We start from the raw sequence: 19,495 nt of genomic DNA, 5'->3' as shown, positions 1-19,495 counted from the left end.
CTTTTGACAATAGCCAGATTATGGAAAGAGCCCAAATGTCCATCAACTGATGAATGGATAAATAAGATGTGGTTTATATATACAATGGAATGCTGCTTGGCAATGAGAAAGAATGAAATCTTGCCATTTACAACACCACAGATGGAATAGGAAGGTATTGTGCTAAGTGAAATAAGTCAGTCAGAGAAAGACAAATATCACATGTTTTTGTTCATATGTGGAACTTGAGAAACTTAACAGAAAACCATGGGGGATACAAAGGGGAAAAAAAGATTCAGAGAGTGAGGCAAACCCATAAGAGACTCTTAAACACAGAAAACAAACTGAGGGTTGATTTGGGGGTAGGGGAGAGGGGAAAATGGGTGATGGGCATCGAGGAGGGCACTTGGGATGAGCACTGGCTGCTGTATGTAAGGGATGAATCATGGGAATGTACCCCCAAAACCAAGAGCACACTGTATACACTGTATGTTAGCTAACCTAACAATAAATTATATTATAAATAAGTAAACAAACAAACAAACAAACTTTTAAGGAACTCTATTTTATTTTACTTAGTAGTTGCACTATTTTACTATTCCAGCAACAATATACAAGCATTCTAATTTCTCCACATTCTTGTCAACACTTGTAATATATATTTTTGTAATAACCATACTAACTGGGTATGAGGTGATATTTCACACCAAGTAGTATGGTTTTCATTTGCTAAGATGATTAGTGATGTTGGGGTGCCTGGGTGGCTCAGTCGGTTGAGGGTCCAACTTGGGCTCAGGTCACAATCTCACGGTCCGTGAGTTCGAGCCCTGCGTCGGGCTCTGTGCTGATGGCTCAGAGCCTGGAGCCTGCTTCCGATTCTGTGTCTCCCTCTCTCTCTGCCCCTCCCCCGTTCATGCTCTGTCTCTCTCTGTCTCAAAAATAAATAAACGTAAAAAAAAAAAAATCAAAAAAAAAAAGATGATTAGTGATGTTGATCATCTTTTTTATATACTCATTGGCCATTTTTACGTCATCTTGGAGAAATGTCTATTCAAGTTTTTTGCTCATTTTTTTAATCAGACTCTGATCTTTTTGTTGTTATTATAGATGAGTCATAGAAATTCTTTATATATTCTGCATATTAATCCCTTATTAAATATATGATTTGCAAACATTTTCTCCTATTCTGTAAGCTGATTTTTCACTCTGTTGATTGTGTCCTTTGATGCACGAAAGACTAAAGTTTAATGTAGTACCCATTTGTCTATCTGTGCTTTGGTTGCCTTTTTTTTTTTTTTTTTTGAGTATCATATACAATAAATAATTGTCAAGTTCAATGTTATTAAGATTTTCCTGTATGTTTTCTTCTAGAAGTTTCATAATTTTAGGTATTACATTTACGTTGTTAATGCATTTGGAGTTAATTTTTATATATAATGTAAGATAAAATTCCAACTTTGTTCTTTTGCATGTTGGCAGATACTTCCCAACATCATTTACTGAAGAGACTCTCCTTTCCCCATTAAGTAGTGTTGGCACCCTTGTTGAAGATAATATGGCCAAAAACATGGAGTTATTTCTGGTTCCTATTCGTTTTTATTTGTTTATTTGCCTGTCTTTATACCAGTTTCACACTGTTTTTATTACTGTAGCTTTGTGATGTGTTCTGAAATCAGAAGGTATAAGTTCTCCAACTTTGTTCTTCTTTTTCAAGATTGATTTATTTGAAGTTCTTAGCGATTCCATGTGAATTTTAGGATGATTTCTTTCTATTCTGAGAAAAAAAGTGTTACTGGAATTTTGATAGGAATTGCATTTAATCTGAGTTAAATGTGCAGTATGCACATTTTAATAATATTAAATCTTCCAATCCATGAACATGGGATATCATTCCATTTATTGGTGTATTATTTAATTTCTTTCAGCAATGTTTTGTAGTTTTTAGTGTTCGAGCTTTTCATTTTCTGAATTAAGTTTATTCTTCAGTATTTTCTTCCTTTTGATGCTTTTGTAAACATAAAAATTTTCTTCATTTTCTTTTTTTCCCACGTCTGCCTGCAGTACCGCAGCTCTGCTTGCTGCTCACATCGGTTTTCAGTGGCTTCTAAAGTTGACCCGGTCCCCTAAGCACTCTGCCTTAAGCAAGACAAAAACCAGTCCCTTAAGTAGTCCTCAAACAACCTGGAATGTTGGATGCACGAGCCACTCTTTCCCCGCCCCCCCCATCATGAAAGAAACTACATGGGATTTCCTCACGATATCTCCACAATATGCTGTGTAGGAGTAAGGGCACTAATGAGTGTATCAAATGCCGGGAGCGATCATGCCCCTTTTGTTGGAATCTCTTCTTAATTTTACAATGCCTCTGGGTGCTGCGACTTCTCAGCTCATCTCTGGAGTTCTTACTGAGGTGTTCTTGTCCACACGTTGTTAATTCAGTGGAAGAAGATGAGCCTGTAGCTTCCTGGTCTGCCATCTTACTGCAGTCACCATTTTCTTTTATATTTTCAGCCTAGAGTGGTTTCTCTTATCTCATGATTACCACTTACTGCCTTTTGTGTTTTCACCTTCTGGTACCGAATTATGCTTTTATCACTCTTTTCTCCATTTCCTAGCCATATTCTGGCCTCTACTATACTTCTTCATATATAAAAGTATTCCTGTCCACCCCAACTCCCACTATTAATCTAGGAAAGCTCAATGTCAAAACAAGACATATAGTAAAAAAAAAAAAAAAAATCTGCGTTTTTGAGCTATTCAATATCATTGCTACTGTTGCAAATTCTCAAGTTCAGAGTTACTTGTAATCACTCATTCTCTGAAATCTTCAGTTTTAACATCATATATATGAAGTGTGTGCCTATCTCTGTATGTGTGTGTGTATACTACATATATATATATATATATATATATATATATATATGACAGTATATTCCTAAATTCTGATAAACTTTTTGCAAAAGTGCCAAGTGTAATTAGATGAACATAACTAAAAGCATTCTGCACGTATGAATTCAGATGAAGGTTTTATTTTTTATGTATACAATAGTGGTTACACAATAAAAGTCTTTTGTGATAGATGATTGTGAAGACAGCTGTAGCAAACAAAATGAAACATCAATGTGTTGCATATGTAGTATGGACAACTAAAGACTCTTCTTTGTTTCTACTTCTAGCCAGTTTATTCTTTCGTAGCCCACAAGACTTCTACAAGTTTTGCTTGAAGGGAAATGTCTTTGAAGGGAGCCCTCAAATAAATTAGTTTTCATTTGGCTACTGTGGATTCCAAAAGTCACAGTCATGCTTCATTTAAATGAAACTCTAGTATGCCAAACCATGATTTAAATCCCCTGAATTATCAGACTTCTGTTCACTCTGTTGATCTTTCTCAAATATCCTCACACTTTTCACTTGCTGCATGATTATTTCTTTGTGTGTGGTTCGTGAACCACCTCATTAATCTGGGATGATTTTTTTTAGCACATCCCCCACCTTAGCCTAACTGTGTCTTAGGAAAGGAAGAATACATGTGGCAAGATTCTACAATACTAACAAGTTTTCGGGTGGTCCCTATATAGACACTAAAATTTGAGGAACAGTATTCTATATAGGTGACCCAGTATACCCTTCCATAATTCTGGCAGATTATGTTTACTTTAAAGATTTAGATGAAGTATGTGACAAAACCAAATATCATAGCACAAATAAAGTGACTGCTAGTTACCAAATAGTCAGATACTCAAGGAACATTGTCATTGAATCACTGAAGAGAGCATATCAACCTAAGCTTGTTTTAGTGATTCAATATATTATACTCAAGACTTTCAGAATTTTGGGGGAAGGTGAAATATCCACCTTCTAAATATTGGTGGATAACCATTGGTGCATCACTCTAAAAATTAAACTCTCACAAGGAAATAAAAAGAAATAGCTTAGAAATTTCTTAAATTCAGAATATTATCATCAATCATGCTGGATATATTTTTATAATACAGGAAAATATATTTTTCATATGTTTCTAAAAACAGCAACCCTTTTTATTTTTCCCACCATCCACTTAAAGATGCATAGATTGTAAATGTCATATGCGTTCTTTTCAATTCTCACACATGCTTACTTTTTTCATAAGTATCCGTAGCATTTAAAGAATAAGCGTGTGTCTCTGTAACAGGCGCAGAATGAAAACTTTTCTTCTATGAATAGCCACTTCCTCCTTCTGGGGAATCAAAGCCGGGAGACCACTTTCAGTGTTCAGTGATTCTGAGCATTTGGTACAATTCTGCTCTGATTACAGCAAGTGACTTTGAGGAAATCCCTGGTTTTCTCTTGTATCATTTGCAATGTGGGAATGTCAGACTTGGTGGCATCTAAGATCCTGCTCTAAGGTTCTATGCCTGAAAATCCTTGAAAAAAAGGAAATTCTACAGACTCAAGGCCTCTACTTTCTATAATTCTGGTAGATTTCAATTTTGTGCTTATGTGGAGACTCTGTTATAGTCATGAGTGCCTTTAGAACTAAGCTAAGCATGGTCTATGGATCTTTAGCTATTTGCTTTTTTAAATTATGTTATTAAGGGGCCATGTCCACATTTACAATGCCATTTTTCATATTTCGTAGCTTGATCTACAGCACAAATATTTCACAAAGAATTTAGAACTTTTGAAAGGCATCCTGCCATTTTTGGCATAAATGTTTACTTTTTACAACATTGCATTAAATGTTATTTCTCTTGATTACTGAATCTTTTCGGAGAGTCCCTTAAATTTGCACCCTAGATGAATGTCTCATTTGTCTCATGCCAGTCCTGACCTGGAGAAAGATACTCAAAAGGGATGATTAGAACAACAACAACAAGATCTTCCCCAAATTTTGTCAAACAGCTGACCAGTTAACTACGCAAAGTAGACGTTACATATCTAAGTATATTGGAAACTCAGTAAGTGGATTGTCTTACTAATTTACGGAGAAACCTCACAGCTAAAAGTGTAGGTGGGAGGAGATACAAAAGAAACAAAAAAGCATTTCAGACTGGGCACTTCCTTTCGCTGATCTTGACTCATAGCACTTGGAGTCTGTCCTTACGCACAAGTTTTGTGCCACGTTCTCCTGCTTGCAATGGACAGACAAGTGACATATGCTGATTTAAACTTATCCAGGGGTCCTTGCCTGGAAAGTTCATCACCCCCATCTCTTCCTCAGGGTAAGTGCCTTTTGTTTTCCATTTGGCATTTGTTTGTCTTTCAGAGTTAGATTTTTCTCTTATATTGATGGTTTTAAATCACAGCTCTGAGGATAAGCAGCAGTCCTATATATATAGGATATATATAGGAGATATATATATATATATATATATATATATATATATATATATAGGATATATATATGGATATATAGGATATATAAGATATATAGATATATATATATATATAGGATATATATACCATATATATGGATATATAGGATATATATATATATATGATATATATATATGGTATAGCTTAGCTTATCTGTAGGTAACAGTAACTGTGACGAAAAGCACACACCTTGTAGGTTTCTTCTTTTATCAAGATATTAGTGTGAAGAGTGAACATCACTCCTATTCCTGAGCCTTGGTTAAAAACCAGGAAGAAATATTTTACACATATGAACAAAGTAATATTTTAGAGACATAATTATCTTAGAGACATAATAATTTAGAGACATAATTTTACACGTATGAACAATGTAATATTTTAGAGACTTCCTATCATGGTAACGTACCTTATTCCAAATCCTTCCCCAAAATACTAATGCTAACTTTTACTGCATTCCCTCCCATAGTGTTTTTCCCCCCAATATGAAGTATAAGGGCGATGATTAATATCCTTCGCTATCCAAAGAGAAGGAGAAAATTTTTTCTAGAAGAATATCATATTCAAGATCAAAGACTTCAACGTAATTATAATCTGATAGTTTCTAACTTTGAAACTTGATACTTGAAATGTATCCTGGTTTCGACGGAGATAAGCCATGAGACACTGGAGAATATCATTAAAAGAACCTATTTGACACTTGTTGGAATCAGCACTTTTCTATGTCAGAGGAATTAGTATTTTCTATGTCAGTGGGAAAAAAAAAGGGGGGTAACGGTCATGTGAGGTAATAGGTGACGGATGCCAATAGCCTGGAAATGGATGAAAAAAGACCAGAAACTAGGCAGAAAATATGCACGGAATTACCATGACGTTCTGAAATCTAACCAAATGTACTACTGGGATTTTTATCCAACCTGATATTCATTTCATATTGTGCTAAACATTGGGCTATAGCCTTTTAAGATGATTTGGTATAGGTTTGAAACTACTAAATTATCAATGTTCTAAATTGGGAAAAAAGGCTTAGGGTTACCAAATAAGTTTCACTATACTCTTCATTATGGGGGTTAAGGGGAATTGGAGGATCTTGATAACTACAGTCAGGGTTTGGTGTGCCACAGTTATTTTTTAGGGAAATAATGAGACTTTCTCTTACCCTATTCAGATCTAGCAAAGGTGGAGAGGGAGGAGGCTGGTGTTTAAAAGGGATGACCTAAAGTGAATACAGAGAAAGGCAGTGAGATTTTCCTCAAAAATTACTATCTATGACCCCAAATCAGTGCGTCCAGAAAATTTGTCCAGTCTGATCATATTTTTGTCCTATTTCACCATCGTGAAAGGAAATCTGAAACAAAGTAGAATAAGGCCAACAAAACGTGTAATTTAAAAACACTGATCTGATATTACAATTATTGCGAAACCACTGCTGAGCTCCTTGGCTAAACTCTTCAGGCTGTGGTAACTGTTAAACAGTGAACGCACCAAAAGTAGTCAGCGAGCTAGAGGGAGATGTGAGCTGTGACCTATTTTGTTACAGCGAATGGTTTGCTCCCTTAGAAAAGTAAGTAAGGTGTTGGTAAAAATGCCTCTAGACATTGTTTATTCATTCAAAAATAAACTATTGGTTTTGAAGCTACAGCAGGGAACAAAATAGAGAAAAAATATTTTCCTTTATTGCAATTATACTACTATAAGAGACATAATAAACAAATAACTGAGTATATGTAAAAAGATCATGTGATATTTAAAACATTTTTTTTAAATGTTTATTTATTTTTGAGAGAGACAGAACAAGCAGCAAAGGGGCAGAGAGAGACACACAGAATCTGAAGTGGGCTCCAGGGTCCAAGCTGACAGCACAGAGCCTGACGTGGGGCTTGAACTCACAAACTGCGAGACCGTGACCTGAGCCGAATGGGACGTTTAACCGGCCGAGCCACCCAGATGCCCCAAAAGATCACGTGATATTGAGTGAAATTGAGAAGAATAAAAAATAGAAGTAGAATTTAGTTTGGTGGGGGGTACTGTATCAAATGGATTACAGGAGGTGATGATAAGAAGACTTTTGAGTCAAGACCTGTCAAGACTTGTGGGACAAAGTCATGCTTTCTGGGAGAAGAGTCTTTTAGGAAGTTGGACACACAAGTGCAACCTCCCTGACATCAGAACTTACCTGTCATACTGTAGGAGAGCACGCAGATTAGGGTGAAATATCAGCATGTATATATGGAGAGCCACAGGAGATGAAGTTAGAGAGGTCATTCGAAGCCAGATTGAATAGGGATCTGCAGACCACTTTATAGACTTGTCCACATTCAAATCTCCATAGAAAGCCATTGAAAGGTTTAGAGCAATGGAGTAGAATGGTTTAATATATTGTTTACACCCAAAGAGTAGCCCAGAGTGGGTATTTCCCAATAACCAAGGTTTACTTGGCCTCTTCAACTTGTTATCGTAACTCCATTAATTTCAATCTCATACAGTGCAGCAGAAGAACTTAATACAGAAGAGCATCCCAAGCACAGGACCTTCCATTCAATTCCTTAAGTTTTATCAAGAATGAAGAAGTATCTTTAAAAGTCACTTCAGGCGCGCCTGGGTGGCTCAGTCAGTTAAGCATCCAACTCTTGATTTTGTCTCAGGGATGACCCCAGGGTCATGGGATTGAGCCCCATGTTGGGCTTTGTGCTGAGCATGGAGCCTACTTAAGATTCTCTCTCTCTCTCTCTCTCTCTCTCTCTCTGCCCCTCTCCCAGGCATGTCCTCTCTTTCTCTCTCAAAAAAAAGTCACTCCAAATTTCCTTTGAGCTATACAGATGGCCCCCTACTTACTAAGGTTCAACTTGCAATTTTTGGACTTTCCAATGGTGTGAAAGCAATACACTTTCAATAGAAACCATACTTTGAATTTTGAATTCAATCTCTTCCCTGGCTAGCAAGGAGCGGCACAATCTTATTGCGTGATGCGGGGCGGTGGCAACCACAGGTCCCCATCAGCCACACCATCATGAAGGTCACAGCCAATACAGTCATCCTGTTCCCGTGCAACCTACAGCTTTTCACTTTCAGTACACTATTCCCTAAATTATGAGATTTTCAATACTTTATTCTAAAATAAGCTTTGTGTTAGATGATTTTGCCCAAGCTTAGGCTAATGTAATTATTCTGAGCCTTTTTAAGATAGGGTAGGCTAAGCTATGATGCTCAATAGGTTAGGGATAGTAAAACTATTTTCAAATGACTATCTTTTCAACTTTCACTGGGTTTATGGGGATGCAAGGAATATACATAAGGAATAAATTGAGGAAGATTTGTAGTTTTTAAAAAAGATTAAAAGAAAAATAACCTAATATTTATTGAATAATTACTATGTGCCAGATACTATGCATAGCATTTTAGAAGAATTGTTTCATATAGTCCTTTCAAAAACCTTAAGAAGTAGATATTAGTCTACATCTTATAAATGAGGAAATTTGTCACTTAGGAAGCTAGAATACCTTGCCCAAAGCAACATGCTCAAATACAGATGTGCTAGATTTGAAAGCCTCTGCTTCTAACCACTGCTGTGCTTCCGTAATAAATATTAAAATAGTCACTATATGTCTCCATTTTGCAAAGTTTCAAGGGAAAAAAGGACAAGGAAGGAAAGAGACATAAAGGTAAAATAATATACATATCTACAACCGGAAGGAATGATATTTTAGGGCCAGTCTTAGGTTAATTGACTGCATTTAGCCATTCTGTATCACAGTGGTTTTCATTAGAAGTTCTAGGTCAATGTTAATCAAGTTTGGTGTTCTCAGATCCAGATGTATGCCCAGAGTTTAGGAGTCTCCTCTGGGTACTTACTCATAGGTGATAATCTATGTGTCACTACCTTGAATCTTATCGATCACCTGTTTCTTCCCATAATCTTTGATCACATTAGCTATTCTAAATTCCATCTACTGGGGAACATTTTAGAAAGAGCTAAGATATGAATGACAATATACTAACTAAGGGGACCATTAGTAGTTTTCTGCAAATTGGGTTGCACAAAATTATTGCCAGGGACAGTGTAAAAAAACAAAGTGCAAATGGACTTGTAAGTCACTCTGGAACATTTAAGAAGAATAAAAGATACCATTTTAACAAACCTTGTACTAATATTCTTAACAACTGACTCAAAACAAATAAATGTCTATATAGAGAAATATTAGAAAAAAATATAAAAAGAATAGATAATATAAATAAATCCAGAGCTTTAGATAAATTAAAAAAACCTTTACTTGTAAAAGCCCTCTGCTCTAATAATATAATTTAGAAAACAACTTGTAATATATCTTACAGCTATATTATATATATGTGTGTGTATATATATATGTATCTATATATGCATGTTATGGCTATATTACATATATATGTTATATATGTGTGTATATGTGCGTGTGTGTGTGTGTGTGTGTGTGTGTTACAAACCAAATGAGAGCAAAAGGGGTCTTATAATTAAGTCAGAGGTATAGGCATTACCTAAATACAATTTCAAGTGCAGTAACTAAGGTATGAATTACTAGACTAATTCCTATCAGAGCTGATTCAATTTTGGAATCTGAGCTGGTGTTTCCCTGCAAGTTTTTTTATTAGAACATTACTCTCAGGGGCACCTGGGTAGCTCAGTCAGTTCAGCGTTCGACTTTGGCTCACATCATGATCTTGCGATTCGTGAGCTCAAGGCCCATGTCGGGCTCTGTGCTGACAGTGCAGAGCCTGCTTGGGATTCTCTCTCTCTCTCTCTCTCCCTCTTTCTCTGACCCTCCCCCATTCACACTCTGTCTCTCTCTCTCTCTCTCTCTCTCTTAAAAATAAATGAACATTAAAAATTAAAAAAAATTACTCTCATTATTTTTCCCCACGAAATTTATAGTTTTAAAGATGTCTAGAACAAAATATATTGATAAACTTATGATTAATTTATGCTTCCATTTCATTAATTAATATAATCACAATTTCTTTTTTTAATGTTTATTTATTTTGTGAGAGAGAGAGGGAGCAAGAGCATGTGTGCTTGCAAACAAAGGAAGGGCAGAGAGAGAGGGAGAGAGAGAATCCCAAGTAGGCTCCATGCTGTCAGCACAGAGCCCGGTGCAGGGCTCGATCTCACAAACCATGACACCATGACCTGAGCAGAAATCAAGAGTCAGATGCTCAACCAACTGAGCTACCCAGGCTCCCCCATAATCATAATTTGTGATAAACATGATAAACATGAGACACAGTATACTGTAAATGATATGATTGCAGAGAAAAACGAATGTATTTGATATTTTGTTAGACTATGCAACATTGTAGACATAAGCTCATGTTATGTTATATTCATCGAAATACTAAAATAATATGCAGCCTCATAAAACTCTCTTCTCTGATTCAAGTTGGAGGTAATTGCTTTAGCCAACAATAAAGCAGAGGAATCCATGTCTAAGAATAGAATTGTTGTGTGTCACAAGAAGCTAAAATGGTACTTAGCACAAAATAGAGCCTCCATAGAACTCATTCTAACATATCTTGACTGGATGAAGGCCATCCTTTTTAGACAAAATTCTTTGACTTACTTCCTACAATAGGGCGTGTGCTTCATTTTCATACAGCACTTGGCAATTTTCGAAACTTTTCACATTTATCCCGTTTGATTGTTACACCAATCTTTTGTACCTAAGACAAGCGTAAATATTTCTGTTTTACTCATGAGCCAAATCTCAGGTGGATCTGACTGAGAACCCATCTCGTGGAGCTCTAATATGGCTGATAAGCGTTCTTTCCTGCCCCCAGCTCCCAACTTGAATCTGTCTATATGCGACCCAAACCACCTTTGCTTTTTGTTCCAGATGGACCCAACCAGTTAACTAAGTGTATTTTCTTAACTTCTCAGACATCTGTCAAGGTCCACCTTGGCATCAGTTTGCTCTGAAACTTGGTTGTACTGGGGTTATTCTTCTCACCTTGACTGTGATTGGGTTGAGTATTTCAGGTAAGTGATTCAAGATCATTTGCTTCAGAATACATATTTTGTTCCTATCATTAGAGTATCAAATAACTTGGCCACCCCCAAACTTAGCGAAAGACCGATGAAAGGAAAACAATTACAAAACAATGCTTTTAACACTGCTCAGCCCAAATCTACTCTGCGAACTTCAGCCTTTTGGATTTCTGTTCCTAATTGTTATGATCATCTTCATGAGGTATTTCAGATGTGCTCCAGAACTTAAAATTAGATCACCATTTTAATAAAGACATGACAATAACAAAGAAAATTTAAATTTTCCATTATTTACAGTTTCTTCAGTACCTATTATATTCCAGATTGCACTAGGCAATCTCTCCCATGGGGTAGGCATAATTGTATTCCTCCCGAATATGAGAAAGCTTGGTCAGGAGTATAAACAACTTAAGAGTAGATAACAGGTAACAACGTCTATGTAAGTTCATTGTTAGGTGTTTTTTCTTGTTTGTTTGTTTACGTATGCTGTGTTCTAACTAGACCCTTTGTTACTACATAGCTATTGCCTTTATATTCTACCCACATTCAAGCTGGTTGAGATAACAGAGTTTCCCGAAGTGATAATAACATATCCATTTTGCCACATTCAGCATTTAATCTTCTTACTGGTTTCTCCTTATTTACTAGTAATATTCTTAAGGCAAAACTCGTCAATAGAAGAAAGCGGTGTGGATGTTCAAGAGAACAGGAATGAAACAACAGGTAATTTTGTAGCTTGGAAGTTCCTAAAAATAACAACTCGTATTTGACCGATACCATACATTATATTAGTATAGGCTCTTAACAACCCATATATTCAGATAGTATGAGCTTTCTGACTTTATGTTTGACAAACCTGGGGAATGGGAGGGTTAAGCAACTCACTTAGGGTCATACACCAAGTAAGAGGCGACAATGGAAATTGTACCTGTGGCCTGACCTCAGAGCCGATGATCTTAACCACTAGGTCACACTTCCACACTTAGAGGAAACAAAAGAAGTATTCTGAAGCCAATGATCGTGAATCACGTACCTGACACACTCCAGCCCAACACAGATGTTGCTGCTAGAATATTCAAGAATTAACAGCCAAATATCAAGTTAAGAAGTAATATACGCACCTAAGTGAAATAGTGGATGATTTTAGTGAGCATGTCAAACAGTTAACTTTTGACTGAAGTTAATTAGTAAAACTGAAATATAAAATAAGTTTCTAAATATTTATCATATTCACGACTAGAAGGTTAATCTTGCTTCACGAAGCAGTGTGCATTAATAAAGACACTGTGGTTGAATGACTGTAGTAAAATATGATTGTGGATGGTGCACATGCTCCCAGATCATCAATTTTAAGTAACCTGGAAAATCCTTCTGGAAAATGTTACCCAACAGATTGCACTAAGTAAGCAAGTATATACTTTGGCAATTAGAAATTTTCCGTAGTACTAGTCATCAATTTAGGGCGATAAATTATATTTGCTTTGCAGTTTACAAGTTGTTTGAGGTAAAAAGTCCTTTCGATAAGTTTGATATTGTTGGATACGTAGTGGGATCAACACTACTGATGAGCTTGAGAAAATTCAGCAATAGTTTTGACTCTTCACACCATCTGATTATGTGCACTTAAATTATTCTGTCAGCGCCTTAAAAAGTAAGATGTGGCTGCGTAAATGATTTTAATGGTCTTTTCCTATTCTAACACTCTATGATTCCATTTATGCCCCATACAACTGGTCATGGATTTCCAATTCTTGATATCAGAATGAAGAGTGTCAAAAACCTCAAAATTATAGCCAATCCATTCATTGTTCTCACAATAATAATCAGAGACTTCTGTGCATTTATAATGACTTGTGCGTGTGTGATTGGTTGTGGTGGGTGGAAACAGGAGAGAACTATAACACTTATTTATTTCATCTTTCTCTTTACTTCAGAGAAACCAGATCTGTTAAAGTGCCCAAAAGATTGGCGTCTACTCCGAGAAAAATGTTTGTTTTTTTCTCTTGCTTCCAACACTTGGAACTACAGTCTAGCTGACTGTTCCACAAAAGAATCCAGTTTGCTGCTTTTTCAAGATCCAGAAGAATTGGTAAATAATTAAATAAGATACCTTAATAGAACTTAGCACTTTTTTCTAACCTTACCACGGCCTTTGGGGTTCAGCCCAAAGGGGCTATGCAGATACAAGTAGCAACTTTGACTTCAAGAAGCTCACAATCTGAGAGACGAAACAGACACATAAGGAAATAATTGAATGTAATTTGATGAATGCAACAATATAAATATAGAGAGTAATATCACAAAGAAGGAATAATCAACTCTGATGGGGAGTTAGGAAAGTCATCATAGATGAGGTAAGACTTGAACTCAGTTTTAGAGAAAGAGTAGAAAAATGCAAACCATGAATAGATCATACAGATTCAGTATTCCGCCATTTTGTTTGCTTTATTTATAGAGACATGTACAAAGCCTGATACCTAAAAAAGAATTTCTGTTTTGGATTGGATTAAATTTAACATTATCAGAGAAGAAATGGAAGTGGATAAATGGGTCATTTTTAAATCCAAACGTGTGAGTATTTGATAAGCCAATTTGAATATTCACTCTATACCAGCTTTGTAGTTCGAGAACGTAAAATTGTTATGAAAGACTGAGTTTTGTGGTTTCCATTTGGCTTAGAAATTTTCAAGACGTCCAGAATAGACTTAGAAGATGAACGATTCTGAAGCTGGTTGGTTGAAAGTCCCATATGGGAAAAGACATCAGCCCTTTAGAGCAATATATATATATATATATATATATATATATATATATATATATTTACCTACAACGGAGATTTAGGAAACAAGGAATAGATAATTTGGTGGTGGGGTGGGGGGGATGGGGATCGCATTAAACCATCTCTAGCTGGAGGCTTTTAGCATGCAGAATTATTTAAGTAGTGTTTTTCAGTGAATTAAAAAAAAAAAAAAAGTAAATATCAAGAGTGTGGAACCCAGACAGGCTGGAAAGCCTTACTGATAACGTAAACAGTCGATTAACATATATTTTAAATACATTATAGTTATTCTACACTGTATTCTTGCAATAAGCTAGAGAGAAGAAAATGTTATTAAGAAAACCATAAAACTAGAAAATACACTTACAGTAACACACTGTATTTATCAAAAGACCATGTGAAGTGAACACATATAGTTCAAACCCATGATGTTCAAAGGTCAACGGTATATTTTAACAAGTGGTGCAAAGGAGACAATTATTTGAGGGGATGTGATAAATATGGCATAGGCCACAAAGGATCTATTAGCTATTTTCTATTGGGTGTCTCATTGTAGTTTTTTGTGTAAGATGTCCAAGAAAATTATCGGTTCAATAGGAGGGTTGATACTACCCAAATAAATTATATATTTTAACAGAATTAATGGATAATTGTGTAACAAAGGCAGAGAATTTTTTCCTCGGAAGCAAAAGTATGCATTCAAATAATGTTTCTGTGAAGAACTTCTTTTGATAAGTTGTTCAGAAGAGAGGATGTTGTGTTGCTTTATTTTTTAACTTATTTTAATGTGTATTTATTTTTGAGAGAGAGACACAGAGCGTGAGCAGGGAAGGGGCAGAGAAAGGGAGACACAGAATCTGAAGCAGGCTCCAGGCCCCGAGCTGTCAGTGCGGAGCTGGACGCGGGGCTGGAACCCACAAACTATGAGATCGTGACCTGAGCTGAAGTCGGACGCTTAAACCGACTGAGCCACCCAGGCGCCCCTGTGTTCCAGTTTTTGAGTCTATGAAGGCTTCAATCACATTCTATAAATGATAGTTAAAACTTTTTTATCATTCAAAAAACATGAGGAATATGAGGAAAACACATGAGACTTAAAACACAGGAACAAGTCCAAGTTTATCTAAGCTATAGTGTAAACGTATAAGGGAAAGTGTGAAACATTGAAACATATGTGGGTTTAATTAGCAAATTTTTATGCTGTTTGACACATGTTCTAAAATATTTTTTAAAGGTGATTCTTCCAAAAAATTATTTTAGGGGCGCCTGGGTGGCTCAGTCGGTTAAGCATCCGACTTCGGCTCAGGTCACGATCTCGGGGTCCGTGAACTCGAGCCCCACATCGGGCTCTGTGCCAACAGCTCAGAGCCTGGAGCCGGCTTCAGATTCTGTGTCTCCCTCTCTCTCTGCCCCTCCCCCGCTCATGCTCTGTCTCTCTCTGTCAAAAATAAATAAACATTTAAAAAAAATTTTTTTTAATTATTTTAAAGTCTAAGTGTTCCGAGGTAGAATAAATTTATGAAAGGGCAAGCCTACTCTTTCTGGTGGATAAAATGTGCTTTCACACCACACATGTATACCACACACACACCAAAAACAACATACACACATCCAACACACATCACACATACACGACACAAGCCACACACAAAATACGCTGACTACACGTATACAACACACGTACTCCACACATACACCACACACACACCACACAAATTCCAAAAAAAAAATCTACCTTCATTTTTTACATGTTTTCTGGTGATTACTCTCTGTACTTTATTCCCATATAAATGAAAATTTAATGTTGACTTATTTTTCTTTGTTCATACCCAAATTAGGGTTAATGGAAATCAGTGTGTGTGTGTTTATTTTATTGAAGTTTATAATAAAATTGGAGAACACTGAAGTGTCCGTGAGTGGAAATATAGGTAAAGCGGATGGATTAAATTCAGCTGAACATCCCATTTTACTCTGAGATAAAAATTATGCTTTAATTAAATATGGCAGTGATCAGGCAAACCTGGAAGGAATGGGGTTGTAGTAGAAAGAGTATTCATTAAATTCTGCTTTTATTTTAACTGTCAGCCTGGCTTTCAGGTAAAGAAAAAAATAGAGGGTGATAGTAATTGTTTTTGCAGGATTAATAGGGATTAAATGAGATAAGGTAGAGAACCAGGCTGAGATCTGGTTAAGGAAAGCCTAGGAAGCCATTGACGATCTTTCGGAAAGAAAGTCTTTGATTTGGCCATGTAAGCATTAAAAAGTTATCTTGTAAAGCGGAAGAAGGAATCAAATGGGTAGAAGAGATAAAACATGGCGGACTTTGGCAATAGCCCAGTTGAGAGAAGTTCATAAGTTGACTAGGGTGTCAGACACTAGGAAGGAATCGGATTGGCTGCTCAGGCCGAAAGGGCTGCATGGAGAAATGCAGTGAGGGAACAAAGAAAAGCTGTGACAGAACCCTATCCTCTTTGTTTGAAATGGATAAGAGAGTCTTGAACCATCCTATCCTGGCACCTCACCCTAGTGCTGCCTATTTCCAATACTAGTCCCACCCCCCCACCAGCAGTGAGCCATAAGCCTCATGTGTGTTGGAACCAATGACATTTTGAAGCAGACACCCACCAATTTCTGTTTGGAATGAGGAAAAATGGAACCCTCTGGCCCTGGTCACATACCACACAAACTAAGCCTCTTTTTTTTTTTTTTTTTAATGTTTTTATTTATTTTTGAGACAGAGACAGACAGAGCATGAGCAGGGGAGGGGCAGAGAGAGAGGGAGACACAGAATCTGTAACGGGCTCCAGGCTCTGAGCTCTCAGCACAGAGCCCGATGTGGGGCTCGAACTCACAGACCGTGAGATCGTGACCTGAGCCAAAGTCGGACGCCTAACCGACTGAGCCACCCAGGTGCCCGGCTAAGCCTCTTTTCTAAGCCGATCCAAATTCTGTAGACCCTGCATGTCCGTCATATGCTGTTGTCTACTTACTATGTTTACTGAGTGCAAACTTGAAGCATTGTCAGACCTTCACATGGGCTATCTCAATGCCTCCCCCAAATATCAGGTGGTCCTGTCCTCTCTATTTAAGAAAACTGAAGCTCAGTAAAGTTAAGAAACTTTTCACATGTATTAAGGACAGAATAAGAATAAGAAGAGAACCCCAGTTTGCAAAGCTTGGCGTTTGTTTGTTTGTTTGTATATATTAGTTTGAAGCTTCTTGGTAGAGAATGCTTTTCCAGTGAAGATAAACTGGCAAGGGCCGGAGATTTATTATTAGCTTTAAATTAAAAGTTTACACCATTAGGTTTGTGACTGTGTGCTTGCTCTATACTCAATACTTTAGCAGCCCATTGTTTCCTGAAAGTTGTAGGAGACGCTGGCTGGATGAGGAGAATTACGTGAGAAAATTCCAAGCACTAAATGACGCTTTTCGTTTGCTCCACAGATTACGTATTGTTGGTTATATTAAGAAAAACAGCTGTGTTTACGTCTCACCGACAGGAATTTTTTCTGAGGACTGTGACACAGACAATAAATGGATCTGCCAGAAAGAACTACAACCTGTCAGAAATAAGGCGTGTTCTGGCTCTTGACTATGCATTCCCTCTCAATTTCTCTACTTTCCATCACAGGTCTCCGCATCTATACAGCTAACCTGGCCCGATGTATATCTAGAAGCACAAAGTGAACCAATACTGACTCTTCTAAAACTGTCGTGAATCTTACAGAAGTTCACGGCTAACCTACTCATTGTATGAATGAGGAAGCAAATACACAGGGAAACCAAGTATCATTTTAAGATACAGTGACGTTCCATGGAGAGAAGCCCAGACCAGCTGACTGGTTTCCAGTCTTGGCCTATACATGTGGCCTTCCTTGATCCCCTCTATGCTTTAGCTCACCTCTAGAAAAGTTACAGTAAAAGATTTCTAAAGTCCTGTGGATATTTCATAGTCTATGATTTTTCATATTATCACACAACTGGATTGTTCCAGAACATTGGCCTAAGTCCATTCTCTTGACTCTGATATCAGAATCTCATGACCAAAGGATCTTGGGAAGGGACCTAAACTCTTCCCGCCATTCCAGTGTTCTTCCTATTTTAATTTTCTCATTACTTCTTTATTTTCCTTCTATGTCCCTTTCTCTCTAGGCTCACACACAGGCTGTAGGAAATATGTAATTAAATTTTTCATTATTTAGTGGAAAATAAGTGATTTTTTTCATCAAAAGGGAAATATTTATTCAGATAAATGTCGGGAGTGTTCACTTTTTAAAAATATGTCACATTTTCTATGGAGATCAAACAATAATAATCCTGGACTTATTGTGTAAGGAGGTTTACAATAAAATTTCTGAAAAATAGGTATTTACTTACTTTGATCATTCAATGCCAATTTGAATTACATAAATTCAAATACATATAATAATGACCTAAATATTTCCATTTCTGTTTTTCATGATGATTTATAATACTAGTTAACATAAAATTTTGAATATATCCAAACCCCAAAGCATAATTCATTTTGTGTCAGATACTTGGGAAATAAATTACTTAGGGAGACATTCTACACAAGAGCGTCATTACAAACGATGTAACATAAAAGTGAGACTATGAAATGTTTGGCACCCTTGAGGAAATGACCTGCAAAGAACAGAAACCTGCGTTGCAAGAAAAAGGTGTTTCCATAACTGATAACATACATTTCCAACCCTTGGATGACATTCAGTTGCACCTTCTAAAGCGAATCAGGATGAGGCTAAGTGCATCCAGTTAAACCAGAATGCATTCCAAACATGGGCCTGTTGCTTCTCCTACACCTGTTAGATCTGAAACGAAGTGCCCCAAAAGTGCACGTCCATAAGAAACTTTTACAAAAAAAAAAAAAATGACTCCAAGAACTTAGGGTCTTGGACTTTTGCTATTGCAGTATGAGCTTATCAGTGAGGCTTACCGGTGGACGATACCGGAGAGCATCTCTGAGACTCAGACTGTGAGGATGCAGTTTCCTGAGGAAGGCAGGTCTAACCGTATTCTAGGCAGATTAAGAAATATTAGGTCTAAGGAACAATTTTGGTTACGGTATTTGAGTCAGTGTTTGTTGACAATAAGCCGACTGCAACTCCAAGACACGTCAAAAGAGATCCCGTGTCATTCAAGATCTGCCATCTACATTTTCTCTAAGCAGCCCATACGCTCCAGGCACAGACGCCTTGCCTGTCTCCAGACACCTCCTGATGTTTTAGGATTACGGAGTTTCATACCTGTTGTCCCGCAAGGGTGTGACGCTGTTTTCATGCAACATCTTTATTCTTTATCTAGAAGAACCCTAGTAGTTGTGGAAGGCTTAACTCAAATGGTAGTTC

General features: G+C 36.9%; 1 protein-coding gene across 2 annotated transcripts; it reads left to right on the top strand.

Moving 5' to 3' along the window:
* Positions 1-5,016: 5,016 nt before the first annotated feature.
* Positions 5,017-18,072, top strand: KLRB1 (killer cell lectin like receptor B1). 2 transcript variants are annotated; one of them, XM_078450105.1, is made up of 6 exons: positions 5,017-5,180; positions 11,240-11,338; positions 11,996-12,070; positions 13,282-13,436; positions 13,803-13,918; positions 17,630-18,072. In XM_078450105.1, exons 1-6 carry the CDS (start codon positions 5,096-5,098, stop codon positions 17,640-17,642), a joined length of 543 nt encoding a protein of 180 aa, XP_078306231.1. In that variant the 5' UTR covers positions 5,017-5,095; the 3' UTR covers positions 17,643-18,072. The 2 variants fall into 2 exon arrangements, with proteins under 2 accessions (XP_078306231.1, XP_060514419.1); XM_060658436.2 differs by having other exon boundaries at positions 17,574-18,072.
* Positions 18,073-19,495: the final 1,423 nt, after the last annotated feature.

This window comes from Panthera onca, chromosome B4 (assembly GCF_046562875.1).
Source record: "Panthera onca isolate mPanOnc1 chromosome B4, mPanOnc1 haplotype 2, whole genome shotgun sequence".
NCBI classification, from domain to species: domain Eukaryota; kingdom Metazoa; phylum Chordata; class Mammalia; order Carnivora; family Felidae; genus Panthera; species Panthera onca.
Note: the sequence above shows the minus strand (reverse complement) of the source record. Positions and strands in the feature narration are given on the sequence as shown.

Bases quoted from the DNA above. Each gene is read 5' to 3' on its own strand.
- KLRB1 (XM_060658436.2), top strand. From the start codon at position 5,096: ATGGACAGACAAGTGACATATGCTGATTTAAACTTATCCAGGGGTCCT. The intron at 11,339-11,995 runs GTAAGTGATTCA...CTTATTTACTAG, and splicing joins GATTGGGTTGAGTATTTCAG to TAATATTCTTAAGGCAAAAC. The intron at 13,919-17,573 runs GTGAGTATTTGA...TTTGCTCCACAG, and splicing joins TCATTTTTAAATCCAAACGT to ATTACGTATTGTTGGTTATA.